This window comes from Lithobates pipiens, unplaced genomic scaffold, assembly GCF_037356315.1.
Source record: "Lithobates pipiens isolate NorthernLeopardFrog02 unplaced genomic scaffold, aLitPip1_a1.2 Scaffold_35, whole genome shotgun sequence".
NCBI classification, from domain to species: Eukaryota; Metazoa; Chordata; class Amphibia; order Anura; family Ranidae; genus Lithobates; species Lithobates pipiens.
The window spans coordinates 28,062,105-28,076,959 of NW_027507811.1; the positions used below are offsets into that span (position 1 = coordinate 28,062,105).

General features: G+C 43.2%; 4 protein-coding genes across 4 annotated transcripts; 2 read left to right on the plus strand and 2 right to left on the minus strand.

Moving 5' to 3' along the window:
- Window positions 1-6,837: 6,837 nt before the first annotated feature.
- Window positions 6,838-8,335, minus strand: LOC143955290 (histone H2A.J). Its single transcript, XM_077465367.1, has one exon. The coding sequence runs from the start codon at window positions 8,227-8,229 to the stop codon at window positions 7,834-7,836; it is 396 nt and encodes a 131-aa protein (XP_077321493.1). The 5' UTR covers window positions 8,230-8,335; the 3' UTR covers window positions 6,838-7,833.
- Window positions 8,336-8,495: 160 nt separating this feature from the next.
- Window positions 8,496-8,993, plus strand: LOC143955291 (histone H2B 1.1). Its single transcript, XM_077465368.1, has one exon. It carries the CDS (start codon window positions 8,551-8,553, stop codon window positions 8,929-8,931), a length of 381 nt encoding a protein of 126 aa, XP_077321494.1. The 5' UTR covers window positions 8,496-8,550; the 3' UTR covers window positions 8,932-8,993.
- A 1,960-nt stretch (window positions 8,994-10,953) lies between these two features.
- Window positions 10,954-11,476, plus strand: LOC143955288 (histone H3). Its single transcript, XM_077465366.1, has one exon. The coding sequence runs from the start codon at window positions 11,000-11,002 to the stop codon at window positions 11,408-11,410; it is 411 nt and encodes a 136-aa protein (XP_077321492.1). The 5' UTR covers window positions 10,954-10,999; the 3' UTR covers window positions 11,411-11,476.
- Window positions 11,477-12,757: 1,281 nt separating this feature from the next.
- Window positions 12,758-13,483, minus strand: LOC143955287 (uncharacterized). Its single transcript, XM_077465365.1, has one exon. It carries the CDS (start codon window positions 13,465-13,467, stop codon window positions 12,808-12,810), a length of 660 nt encoding a protein of 219 aa, XP_077321491.1. The 5' UTR covers window positions 13,468-13,483; the 3' UTR covers window positions 12,758-12,807.
- Between the last annotated feature and the right edge of the window lie 1,372 nt (window positions 13,484-14,855).

Below are 14,855 nucleotides of genomic sequence, written 5' to 3' on the forward strand. Positions count from 1 at the left end.
CTAGGCTTACTTGTAGGACAAAGCATGTTGTAAGGGTTTACAACCACTTTAACTCCTGCAGATGCCTGTACTAGAGAACACCAGCAATAAAGGGTATCTACAGGTGTATACTGTGCTGGAGGCACACAACACCCACTTTAACTGCTGCAGATTTACAGGAAAAGAACACACTGTCCCTGCCTATGCTGCTCTCTCACTGCATGCCGGAACACACTACACAAGGCCACCACGCTGGCAGCCTTATATAGTGTGGGGCATGTCCCAAACCCCCTGAGCTATATTTGGCCACAGGCATCCTGCCTGGGGCCAATTATGGCTCTCCTCGCTGCCGGCGCTGTGATTGGCCAAGCATGCGGGGTCATAGTGCATGCTTGGCCAATCATGAGACAGGAATGCACTGCAATGGCGTAGTGCATTGTGGGCCATTTGCGCCACACGAATATGGTGTGAATGGCCCACAATGTTCTGATTTTGCCGAACAGACGAACGGCCGATGTTCGAGTCGAACATGCGTTCGACTCAAACACCGAGCTCATCCCTACTGAATAACATGTCTGGCCTGCCTGCCTGAAAGTTTATTTGAATGCGTACACCAGGAATGGCCTGCAGTCAGATCTAGCTAAACTGGATACAGTGTATATGTAATGCCACTCTCTCTCCGCAAAGAACACACTACACAAGGCTGACGCAGGTGCCCTTATATAGTGTGAGGCATGGACTTAACCCCCTGAGCCATAATTGGTAAAAGGCACTCGATGTTTGAGTCAAACTTATGTTTTACCCGAACATTAAGCTCATCCCTAGCGTGCATACATCAACCAATCTCATCCCATCATCAAACTGTATCGACCCATATGTTATTCTTTAATAATACCCCCTGGATTAGAGATCCCGCCTACTCAGCAGTCAGATATTATAACCAGACTTGTATAGGTAGAGGTGTACCGCTGTATAGACTGATGGATCAGTCCTTCCACAGTGATCGTACATCCACATAAGATGTCACTTTCTATATATGTGCAGATAGTTTTGAACATTTATATGAATTTGCTATGAAAGGTTTGGTAGCGGTCCACTTATTATGGGGAATAGATTGAAAGGGGAATGTAAATACAACAATAGGTGATAAGATTGAATGCTGATCCACATGGAAAATCTAGAAATAATGATCACACCAATTCCAGGTCTGCCCGAAGCAGGGAGTGCAATGATGGGGGGACACAAAGGCAATCAGACAGACCTCTGTGGATTCCTGCTTCAGAATCCAACAAACCCAACAGAAAATATTCTCCACCAATACCTCCCAACAATTATAGGGGGGCCACACTAGCCTGGTGAAAGTTCTTAGCCTACCATTTTAGGCAAACTCCCATAGTTCCACTAAACATACCCTTACCAGCCCATCGATTGTTGCTACCAGATGTATGTCTCTTTTGTCTTTTGTACACTTATGTACAAAGGATGTTGGCCGTAAATGTGTATTGCATACACACAATCAGACTTTTTAGGCAACAAACACAAACGTAGTGACGTTTCAATGTACTGATGAGTGACGACACCTTCAAAAGAGGACATTCAATTACTCAGGTGCCACCCTTTGGTCAACTTCTGTATTGTTGTCTGATGTTTTTCACAAAAGTCTGATGGTTTTGTGTACACTTGATCAGACTTTGCTACATCGTTCTTATGTTGTTAAAAAGTTTGTCTGTTCGCACAGCCAACAAAAGTCCAATGAAAACCAAAATAGTTTGTTCGATGGAACGTACACACAGTTGCATGCTGCCTTAAAACAAATAATTTGCATGTTTGTTGTCAAAAAGTGTGATTGTGTGTACGAGCCTTAAGAGTCAATGCTGTCTCTACCAGTGAAGCATACATCCATTCCCCCAAAAAAAAACATGGGTCCCATGCAGGGGCGGACTAACCATTGGGCCACTTGGGCACTGCCCGAGGGGCCCTGAGTCACTAGTGGCCCCATCAGGTTTGCCAGCTTCAGTAAAACCAGGAACAGTATGTAAAAATCTGTTTTTTACATCTGTCTCTGAAATGTCCCTTACCGACATCCATTTGGTCTAAAAATCCTCAGATTATAGCTGCCCCACCTCTCCAGTACCTTCTTAGCCATTAAAAACATGACTGTGTATACTGTGTGCTTGTATACTGTGTGTTTGTATAGTGTGTGTGTGTGTGTGTGTGTGTGTGTGTGTGTGTGTGTGTGTGTGTGTGTGTGTGTGTGTGTGTGTGTGTGTGTGTGTGTGTGTGTGTGTGTGTGTGTGTGTGTGTGTGTGTGTGTGTGTGTGTGTGTGTGTGTGTGTGTGTCAGTGTGTGTATACTGTGTGGCCCCATAATCTCCTATTGCCTGGGGGCCCCATGAGTTGTCAGTCCACCCCTGGTCCCATGGGCAGCCTGGTACACACACTAATGCCTTTCTCATACAATATTATTTTCCAAATGACTCCTCTTGGTGCAATTTTCCTCCTTGATTGACTGTATCCCTTGTATTTCCTTTTTCTTGCAATACTGTTATTCTAAGTATTTTTCAAGGCAAATTCAAGGTTTTACTTCATAGTATGCTCAATGTTAATTGTATATTATATGCTGGTACCAAATGTTTTATGTTGTGTGCTGATTGCACTGTTATAACACCATTACTCTGTATCTGCCATGTCATGTTACTGTATGGTATATGTTTCTTTAAAAAAATGCAATACAATGCATTGAACTTGGTATAAAAACAAAAACAAAAAAAAACATTCATACGCTGCTAAATGATGATGGAAATTAAATTGTTTTCAGGTTTGGAGATCATGTGTAAGTTCATTATGGTGATAAACATTTCCATGTTAGAAAACATTTTCTCACTTCTATAAAGGACTGTGTGCTTCCCGAGGTGATATTGTGATCAGATTTGTATGTAGATGATACTTTGTATATATTTATGATGTTTATTATTATTGCTAATTAGAACTATAAGTACACAGAATGAGGTCAACCCCCACCCTGTGTGTACATTGATCTGCTGTTGATTGAAATAGATTCAAATAGACAAAGATGTGTCTGGGCTGATTGAGTAGATACAATGTTTCGTTTTTCTTGCTTCTTTCCTCCATTGTGTTGTGGTTTAAGAACGCCGCGATCTTCTCTTCTTGTGATTTCAGATAAAGTAACAATGTAAGGCGGGAGATTGTGGAGGATCTTTTATTGTAACAATGTTTGAGTGCGGCATAAGTGTTTATTCAGCTCTGCCACCTTGTGGTCATTCCTGGTAGAACACTGGTGTGTGTGTGTGCAATACAAGGAGGTGAATAGGGAATGTATACAGCTAGAAAGTGGAGATGATCTCCGCAATAAATCTAGAATTAGGATGGGAATAGAAGGGAGGTTTATTCACCCCCTCCCACTCTGACCGATCAGTATTATTATTATTTCAGCATTGCCTCACAAACATGCTCTACATAGCGCCGGACATTCCTGGTTTCTATTCCTATTCTCCAATTAAGTTCTATATTATTAATACTGTCAGGTAAAGTTCCCTGTAAAGACAAAGCCTTTGTCTTCTTATCACACTCAGACTTGTAATAGAGGTGAGGAGTAATGACAGGAAATGTGATCACAGTACATCATTCTCTCATCTCTTTTCATTCCAATCTTTCTATGCTGATCGTCTACTCACCGCTAAACCCTCCAACCAAAACCATCCACCCCTCCATACCCGTCCGTCCTGACAGCAATTCAGAGCTTCTATGATTTGTATCATTTATTAGAACGTATTTCATGTGAAGGAACGATGTGATCTCCTTACAGGGACTGCTTTTTATTGTCCTCCATCCTTTAATTCTGCTGAATAAACCTCCCCCAGCTGAAAGGAACACAGATCTCAGATCCTCCTTCACACTCCTTGGAAGGAAAATACGTTTTATTATCTGAAGAAATCGTCCAGATCTGTGATTGGTGCAAATATGAAATTCATTCATACAAATTTCCCGCCGGAATTCTATGGAACGTTCCAATGATCTCAGATAGAGACATCCGACACTAAAATCTGATATCTCTTCCTCCGGGAACATCGATCAACGCTCCTCTGAATTGTCGGGCAGTTTATCCAACCAAGAATAATACATCCGTTAGAAATATGAATGTCACATTTCTTCTCGTCTTTTCATTTTCTCCACCATACAGAACCCGCCCTGCTAGAGAATGTTTTCTATAGAGATCAATGAAAAGTCTACAGAACAAATATATTCTGGACTGAAACGGAGAAAGATCTCAGACTATATTTCTTTTAAAATTATGAAAAGAAAGACATTACTGGCTGATGAAGGAAACGCCCACAGCTCTGATTGGCTCCGATTTCAAATTGCTACTTTCATATTTGCCCGCCTGAATAGCGAAGCACGTTACAGAGAAATAATCAGCCCAATTATACCGCCAAATCCGACACTGAGATCATCAGATGAGACATTTATCCGAGAGATATCATCAATGCTTTATTTCCATCGATTAATCCGGAATAAATAGAAATGGATTCTGAAGATTACTGAATAAAAAAATGTAAAACATTTCCATATGTTCTCTTTTATTCCAAGTCGGAATGTAGCATCCCCTCTACAACATGATAGTGAGATGCGCTTCTGATGAATCACATCCGTTTCCATTCAGCAAAATATCTAAAAGCTTCTAAAAATGAATGAAATTCTCTGCAGTGTAATAAAAGACCCCGCCCCTTATCGGCATGTTTCCCATCAGGTCCGCTCTGCCTTACACCCAGGAAGGTGAGATGTCATAAAACAATGTGTTTCTTTGTTTCCTTTTCAATATAATGTTTTATAAATATGAAATGACTATGAATAATTGAAACTGCTGTTTGTTTTTCTGTTATGAAGTATTAAAGATTCATATTCTCCGTGTAATCTACAGGTATAAATAGAAAATAAATAATTGAGAAGAAGGAATAAATGAATCTTCTGGACATGTAATTGCTGTTGCATTAATGTATGTGACTACAGGAATTACATTCTCTATTATTTTGTAATGGATGGGTGTGACTCCGCCTCTTTCCCCGGAAGGTTTCAATCAGGTCCGCCCAGGCTGTATATAAGGAGGGCAGGCAGACAGCGGAGCTCAGTTTCTGTTTGAGCAGAAAATCCTTCGTCATGTCTGGTCGCGGTAAAGGAGGGAAGGGTCTGGGGAAAGGAGGCGCCAAGCGGCACAGGAAGGTGCTCCGGGACAACATCCAGGGCATCACCAAACCCGCCATCCGACGTTTGGCCCGCAGAGGGGGTGTCAAGCGCATCTCCGGACTCATCTATGAGGAGACCCGCGGAGTGCTGAAGGTTTTCTTGGAGAATGTCATCCGCGATGCCGTCACCTACACCGAGCACGCCAAGAGGAAGACCGTCACCGCCATGGATGTCGTCTATGCTCTCAAACGCCAGGGGCGCACTCTCTACGGATTCGGAGGCTAAACCCTCATAGACACCTACCTACTTCATCTACACAAAGGTCCTTCTCAGGGCCACCCACCTTCTCATACAAAGAACTACATACCGCTATTTGTTATCAGTAGAAGTAAACGTGGAAAATGAATGACGCGTTGTACACATTTCTGTAGCGGGGGGTTTGTTCTCGGGATTGGACACGTGACATTCACCCTATGTAGGCGATCTAAGTGTGATCACACTGTATGAGGGGCGATTGATTCTAATCTTTAATGGGCCAATTAAAAACAGTAGTTTGGGTTTGTCAGGAAACGTCCAGAACTGGGATCGGATCAGCTTTATTTGAACATTTCTCTACTAGGTCTAAAGCCCCATATAACCCACTTTTCGATTTTCTGCAGATTTTTCAAAAACCATGTAGTGTAAGGGTCTGCCTGATTGTATACACTGAAACTCTTAAGGTCTGACCTCCTATTATACGGCTTTGGTAACAAAATCGAATCACGTGTATGGGATCTTATGAACATTCCATCCAGAGAAGCAGATCTAGTGTAGCGCCAAATCTCAGCAGGGAATGGATGGAGGATTTCCGTACAATTATCGGATTCCTTCATTTGTTACTGGTGGAAGAAGTAAAGTTTTAATATTTCATCCTCCTGAGTGCAGATTGTAAAATTTTATAGATCAACTCTCTACCCAATTAGATACAACATTGGAGAAATCATTTTGTTGTGTTCTTAAGTCGCTTTAGTAAAGCAGATCGAACAGTGTATGGTCAGTTAGATATCACAAAGAACACACATCTTTAACACTTCATAACACAAACATCAGTTTCAATTTTTCATATTTATAAAGATTATTTTGAAAAGGAAACAAAGAAATGCATTTTTTTCCTACATCTCACCTTCCTGTGTAAAGATGAGCGGACCTGATGAGAAGGGGCGGGGTCTATTCATGTATTACACTGCAGAAAATGTCATTTATTTATAAACGTTTAAATATTTTGCTGAATGGAAACGGATGTAATTCGTCAGAATCGCAATATTTTCTTTATTGATTCATAGTACATATTTGTATCTTTTTTTTTTTTTTTTTCCAGTTAGTTACATAATTCTAGGCAGATCTGATTATGTGTTTTATTGTACACACCGTTATGTATCTGGCAGTGTCATGATTTCTACCAGTCCATTCACGTATTTATTTATTTATTAATATTCTAGTTGTAATATTGAGGAAATCCGTAACTGATAGAGGCCAGTCCCAGGATCCTATACAGATCTGATGACAAACCTCTTCTTCCAGTTCTTTTTCGGAGATTACACAAATCACCAGTTACTATTGTTAATAACAATTCCATATTTATAAGAGATTACTAAAGAAGGGGAGAAAAAAAATCGCATTTATGTTTCTAAGATAAAACCATTTAATACTCCTTTCACTTTTTATAAATCTAATAACAGAGAACATATTTCACATTATTCAACAATCTTTTGAATCGATTTCTATTCCGGATGAATCCGTTTCAAAATAAATCGCTGATATCTCTCGGATAAATGTCTCAGTGTCGGATTTGGCGGTATAATAGGGCTGATAATTTCTCTGTAACGTTCTAAAGAATTCTGGCGGGCAAATTCGAAAGTAGCAATTTGAAATATGAGCCAATTAGACCTGTGGGCGTTCCCTTCATGAGCCAATAATGTTTTTGATGAGGAATCCAAAGAAATGTCTTCTGAGATCTTATTCCGTTTTCAGCCCAGTAAATACTCGTTCTGTAGACTTTCCATTGATCTCTATAGAAAACATTCTCTATGATTCTGTATACAAACCCCTTGATATAATATAATATTTTAGCGCGTTTATAAGGTGCCTGGAACGTTCCCCGGAAGAACTGAAACTTTGTATCATTACATTTCTGTCAGATTAGCCGATCTGAGGTGATTGGGAAGGTTCCATGATAAATGAAGCCAATCCGTTCCATACCCCGCCCGCCATAATAGGGACATTCTGAGATCTGTGCTGCTGATCAGTCGGGGGTGATTGTTTTATTATATAATGAATGATTTCTGATCTGTAATAAATTCAACAGAACTAAAGTCTGAAGGATAATGACGATCAATCCCTGTAAAATGACCGGATCCCCCAATAATGATTTCCAGGCTCTTTATATGTAGTCATTGTCCTCCCTGTACAGATCTCCTGTACTAGAAGTGTGAATAAATAAGAATGTATTTCCCGTGTAAAGCTATGCAGACAATTGAGGGCTGATTGCATGCGATGTGGTAGACACAATGAGGGGTGTGTGGGGGGCTCTTTGTAGAGAGATGTGGGTGGCTCTGAGAAGAGCCTTTGTGTTGTAGAAATGAAAGGATTTGGGAGTAGAAAGGAGTTGTCGGGATTACTTGGATTTGGCGGCGGCCTTGTGGCTCTCGGTCTTCTTGGGCAGCAGCACGGCCTGGATGTTGGGCAGGACTCCTCCCTGGGCGATGGTGACGCCGCCCAGCAGCTTGTTGAGCTCCTCGTCGTTGCGGACGGCCAGCTGGAGGTGTCGGGGGATGATGCGGGTCTTCTTGTTGTCGCGGGCGGCGTTGCCGGCCAGCTCGAGGATCTCAGCCGTGAGATACTCGAGGACGGCGGCCAGATAGACGGGAGCTCCGGCCCCGACCCGCTCCGCATAGTTGCCCTTCCTGAGCAGACGGTGAACACGGCCGACTGGGAACTGCAGACCAGCCCGGGATGATCGGGTCTTGGCCTTAGCCCGAACCTTGCCTCCTTGCTTTCCACGGCCAGACATTTTGAGATTCCTGTGTCGTTACACTGACAAAGATAACCACCTTCTAGGGTCTCCTTATATTTATACAGTCAATGCTGTGACATCAAACACTTTGATTGGCTACTTTTCAAGCTAGCCAATAGTGTTCTGAATTGTTTCTACACCAATCAGTAAACGAAGAAGGAAAGCAAAACACTCCTCCCCATCACATGACTGAATCCTCCAATAGAAGAGTGAGGAGGGGAGGAGACTCATTTGCATAGGACGCCTATAAAAGCAGCACATGAGGGCGGCTCCAGCACACATTTGCTTCAAACAGCAGAGATCACATTAACCCTTATCATGCCTGAACCAGCCAAGTCCGCCCCGGCGCCCAAGAAGGGCTCCAAGAAAGCCGTGACCAAGAGCCAGAAGAAGGACGGCAAGAAGCGGAGGAAGAGCAGGAAGGAGAGTTATGCCATCTACGTGTACAAGGTGCTCAAGCAGGTCCACCCCGACACCGGCATCTCGTCCAAGGCCATGGGCATCATGAACTCCTTCGTCAATGACATCTTCGAGCGCATCGCCGGCGAAGCTTCCCGCCTGGCTCATTACAACAAGCGCCGCACCATCACCTCCCGGGAGATCCAGACCGCCGTCCGCCTCCTCCTGCCCGGAGAGCTGGCCAAGCACGCCGTCTCCGAGGGCACCAAGGCCGTCACCAAGTACACCAGCGCCAAGTAATCCCCCATCCCCCCCATCATCATCCCAACACAAGACACAAAGGCTCTTCTAAGAGCCACCCACCATTTCCATCAATGAGCTCTCATCACATTTTGTCGCAATTAGAGATTCTAAATGCATTCAATGAAGAATTAACCGATTATAACAATTGTACAATCTGATGAAGTTGGACATGTGAAGCTGTATTATAGTAAGAAATCCCTCCCAATACAAGCTGGTGTTGCAGATTCCCTTTATTTCGAATTTCCTGACATTTTATTTCCATCCAATCACATTGTATATCTTTCCAAATCTCCGTATAGAAGACCTGGATTTCATAACCACTAGGTGTCAGTGTTGCTCCACCTTAGAGAACACATGGGACCTTATTTTCCCGTAAATTGAAAGCGGATAGTTATGTATATAAGGATAACACTTCTATAATATAGTATATATCGTTTTCACCTACACGTTTACTTTCTGCTTTATGGCTTATGTAAGACTAATGTCTGCAGAGACACATATACAAGGGGATTCTTAATTTTACTAAATCGTTTAGGGATCATCTGCTTAGAAATATTACTTACACATCACATTGTGTTTGATTCAAATGTGTCATATAGCATCTATTTTCTTCATGGGAATCCAACTATTATACATAATCATCTACTCACCTTAGATGGGGGATTTAGATCATCAGCTGGGCACACGTTGGCTTTCCTGGTCTGTATCCCTCTATATATAAGTGTGTGTGTCTTTTCTCTAATTAAAAACAAAACAATATATATATATATATATATTTGGTAAATATCAGATGCCTCCGATTGCAATACATAGATTGGAAAGTGGGGGTTACAACGAACATTTAACCCTCTGCCATCTAATTTGCTGAGATATGGGAAACATAATCCAATCTCAATGTTTCTAATTCTTACACTGAGAAGGAGGATTTCTAATCCTTCATTATAAAAACATTTCTTTGCATTGTAAACTCCATTAGCAGGGTCCTCATATTGCTTGTGTATTGAAATATATTGTGATTGTACTGTCGCCATTTTTATTGTAAAGAGTTGTGTAAATGGCACAATATATATATTCTGTATTTTATTAATGTTATAATAATTAGTATCAAAGTCGAACACGCCAGCGCCAAGTAAATCCCCGACACCCCCCATCATCCCAGCAGGACACAAAGGCTCTTGTAGAAGCCACTCACATACACCATATCAGAGCTGCGATTTCATTGTAAAGTAAACATGATGAAGATATCGTGAGAAATATGGTTCAAATAATGTTTTTAGTGAATTTTCTGACAAAACCTTAATGCAAATTCATCAGATTAATTATGCAATCTAGAAGTCGCCCTGTGTTCATTCCCAAAGATTACGTTGTAATCACCTATTTTTCTTAGAAATTAGATTCGGAAAGAAAACAATGAAATCTGATTGTAGCACGTCCTAGATCCCCGCACAGAAGTCATTTCTCTTGTCACCAGCAGGTGTCAGTGTTGCTCCTCCATAGAGGATACATTGTAGCAGTTTAGTTGAATTGTATCCACATGGATCTGATAGAAACCAATGAGAACACCGACCGATCCCAGATGTGGCCGGAGCAGGGAGGACAATGCTGGCTGGCTGGGACACGATTCATTGTCTGCTCAGCGATCTGTCCCTCCATGTTAGTACAGAATTGTGCTGGATGGAACAAGCTGTACAAGTCACCTTTCTACTTGTTATTCACTAAGAACGGAATAATCCGATCAGTGAGATCGGAGGAGGATTTTCTGTCATCTCATTTATTATGGAGACAAGCAGTCCAATGTGAGAGCTCCTAATCCTTACACATTGTGTGATGTGGAGGAACTCCCCTCCCCTCCCCCACCCCACAAAGAAGAGAACTCTACTAACACAGAGAACGGGCAGATCTTGGCGGGCATTTTAAAAATGCCGCTTTTTTTAAGCAAACCAATCATGAAAAGGGGTGTGTTTTAGCTGTCCAATCAGAAGGCAGTGATGTGTATAAATAGACGCCGCACTGCCCGAGTTCTCACACTTGTATTCCTTGTGGAGATTGGAAGCATTGATCAGCCATGGCAAGAACCAAGCAGACCGCTCGTAAGTCCACCGGAGGGAAAGCTCCCCGCAAGCAGCTGGCCACCAAAGCCGCCCGCAAGAGCGCCCCGGCCACCGGCGGAGTGAAGAAGCCTCACCGCTACAGGCCCGGCACCGTGGCTCTCCGAGAGATCCGCCGCTACCAGAAATCCACCGAGCTGCTCATCCGCAAGCTGCCCTTCCAGCGCCTCGTCCGAGAGATCGCCCAGGACTTCAAGACCGACCTGCGCTTCCAGAGCTCCGCCGTCATGGCTCTGCAGGAAGCCTCCGAGGCTTATCTCGTAGGACTCTTCGAGGACACCAACCTCTGCGCCATCCATGCCAAGAGGGTCACCATCATGCCCAAAGACATCCAGCTGGCACGCCGCATCCGCGGAGAGAGGGCCTAATAAACCCCCCACCGACCTCCTCATCGCCACCCCCCACAACAACAAAGGCTCTTCTCAGAGCCACCACATCCTCCTCAGAGAGCTCCATACTATCTCATCTCCACTACATCATACAAATCCTTCCCACCACATCTCTTCTTTCTTCTCATCCTTCTCTGCACTCGGATCTCTAACATTTCTAAGACGATTACAAAGTAACAATCCTCACTTCTCTAGGAAGAGCTTTTCTCCTGCCGATCTCTTCCCACCATAATACAATGTAATAATATATAGGAGAGGCAGACCAGTTCCTAGAAAGATTCTCTTCCTATCTCTGTGCTTCCCTCATTACAAGGAGATCGGGGAAAGGAAATGTGTTCAAGATGAGTAAGAACTCATCTCCCCTCCTGTACACAGATCCCGGGATCACCTCTTCCTCAGCTCCGGTGTATAAATAGTAAAACATCTCACACTCACTATTCATTCTTCTGTAGGAAGAAGACATTTCCTCTCCCCGATCTATCACAGGAATCTCTCCTCTGCTATTCTAAAACTTTCTCCAATCTCTCCCCCCTCACACACACACCGATCACATCGTTACACCTTCCCATCAGCACATCTTACACTCTCTTCTCATTCATTATCTACAGAAGACAATTATTGGCACCCTGCAGAGATTTGTACATTTCTCATTGCAAGCGTCAAATTATTGTATATGTCAGCCAATCAGCAGATAGTGGATGGTGTACCGTATAGATCCCTATCTGCTGAGACAAATTACATCTATTCCGATCAGCCAATAAGACCGTTTATATCCTCATACGGGGAACTTTCTAAAAGCGGAGCCGGGAGATCAATTTCTACACAAATGTCACACCGGAGCTGCTAATCCTCTTCATATTTTTGGGAGAAAAATGTGGAATTCTATGACAGTGGAGAGTCCATTCTCCGCATAATACAATGTTCTTGTTGCTGATCATTCCAACATTCCCGATCAGTACAATGATTTCCCTTCTACCGATCACATGACATATTGTAGTGTGAATGTTCCCCTCCCCCGGGGAGATCCCAGACAGTGTGCGGGAAAACCTCCAGGTCTCCTATCTTCACATGACAGATGTGGGTGGGATGGGGCCCCTGAAACGATCCTTTATAGCAGGAGGGATTTCCGATCTACAGGATCTCTAGTGATCATTTGTGGGATTTTCATAAAATGTAATCGGAGATTCCCTGCAAGGGACAAATGTACAATGTGTGATGGGAACATCTCATCTAGACGGTGTGTAAAGTCTATGAGGCCCCTGGTGCCTGTTAGGAGGTGGGTGTAGGTAGGTATGTGTAGGTAGGTGTAGCTCTGATAGGAGGAGGTGGGTGGCTCTGAGAAGAGCCTTTGGGGGGTGGAGATGAGGGAGGTATTCTTATTTCTTCTTCGGAGCGGCCTTCTTGGGCTTGGCTGCTGTCTTGGCTTTAGCCGCCTTCTTAGCCGGACTCTTGGCGGCTTTTTTCGGTTTGGCTGCAGCTTTGGGCTTCTTGGGGCTCTTTGTCGCCTTCTTGGCGGGAGCAGCTGCAGCCTTTGCCGGTTTCTTGGCGGCCTTCTTGGGGCTCTTGGCTGCTTTGCTGGGGGCTTTCTTCTTGGGGGACTTGGCTGGCTTCTTGGCGGCCGCAGGTTTCTTGGGCTTGGCCGCAGCCGATGGCTTCTTCTTGATGGTGACTTTCTTGGCCTTGTCGCCCTCTTGCTGCTTCTTGTTGATCTTGAAGGATCCGGAGGCTCCATGTCCTTTGACCTGGACGAGGCTCCCCTTAGTCACCAGCGCCCTGATGGCGATCTTCAGGCGGCTGTTGTTCTTGTCCACATCGTATCCTCCGGCGGCCAGGAGCTTCTTGAGGGCGGCCAGGGAGACCCCGCTGCGCTCCTTGGAAGCGGCCACGGCTGTGACGATGAGGTCGGACACGCTGGGACCGGACGGCTTCTTGCTGCCTTTCTTGGCTCCTCCGGCTGCCGCCTTCTTAGTCGCCTTCTTCTTGGCGGCGGGCTCCGCTGGAGGAGCGGCGGCTGGGGCGCTCTCAGTTTCAGTCATGATTCTCAACGAGGTTTGGAAACTAGATCAATATCGTGTATGTGTGGTGCTCTGCCTTATATAGAGACGTTCTGCACCTCTATTGGTTGATATAGAACTTGCCTTCTGCACTGCTATTGGTTACACGCTAGACACGCCCACTCACTGTCACTCCAGTGTTGGGGAATCTTCTCTCTCTTGTTGTGTTTCCCTGGCAGAGAGAAAAACGATTATAATAAGAAATAGAAGGATGTCCAATCTTTATCGGGGACCCGATCTGCTCACTGGACTGTCACTTACCGATCTGTCACTTACCGCTCTCATGATCTGCTCAGGAGGCTGAACACAGAGGCTGCAAACACATCCATCCTCCTGAGCGTGTGTCCCATTCTTCCTTCTACCTGCTTTTCTACACACATTCTCATCAGAAAACAATCTTCTCACATCTCCCACTACAATCATCTTCACATTAGATGAGTGAAGAGTGAAGATCAGGAAACATTCCCCTCTAATACAGAACTCTGCTCATCTATAGCTGAGTAGAAGGAGCCGGGAACAAAAACATCAGCCGGTGCCATGAGATCCTTGTGTGATGTGATGGGGGAGATTGTGAAGCCTCATATAACACTCTATCAGATTTTCTGCTGATTTTTTGTCTTCAGCTTTACAAAAACAATGTAGTACAAGGGCCTGCCTGATTGTATACTAATTGAAACCCCTAAGGTTTGGCCTCCTATTATATGGTTTTGGTAAATCTCAAGGAAAAAAAAACAGTAGAAAATCTGATAGTGTGTATGGGGTTTTAGAGATACAAAGGTGTCAGCTGATGAGAACATGTCATATTTCATGTACTATGTATCATTCTTTGCTCATTATGACAACTGTAAGATTGTAGCCACTGCACACAGCAGACTAGTAAGTAGTTTATTCTGGTGGTAATGTATCATTATTTGCTAATCAATCATCATGATAAATATATTGTCCTTCAAATATGCCAAGTAAGTTTATTGCCTTATTTTACTACACAGCTATATAGCCTACTTAGAAAATATACTGTATAAAGAAGAGAGAGAATAAATAAATAAATAAATAAATAATTAATATAAATAAGGTACTAATGCGCACAACCCCAACTAATCAAACCTAAACTAAACTAAACTAATATAAAAAAAAATATATATATATATATATATATATATATATATATATATATATTAAAAAAAATATATATATTATTAAGGGAAGCTGCTAACATAAATAATGCTCTCCACGCTATCTAATAAGATGTAAAAAAAAAAAAAAAGGTATGTACCACTGGCTTTTAAAATAGACCACCTATTAAGTGACACAAATCAATAACTCTACATATATATGTACATAAATGTGCAAATATAAAAACACTCAAACCC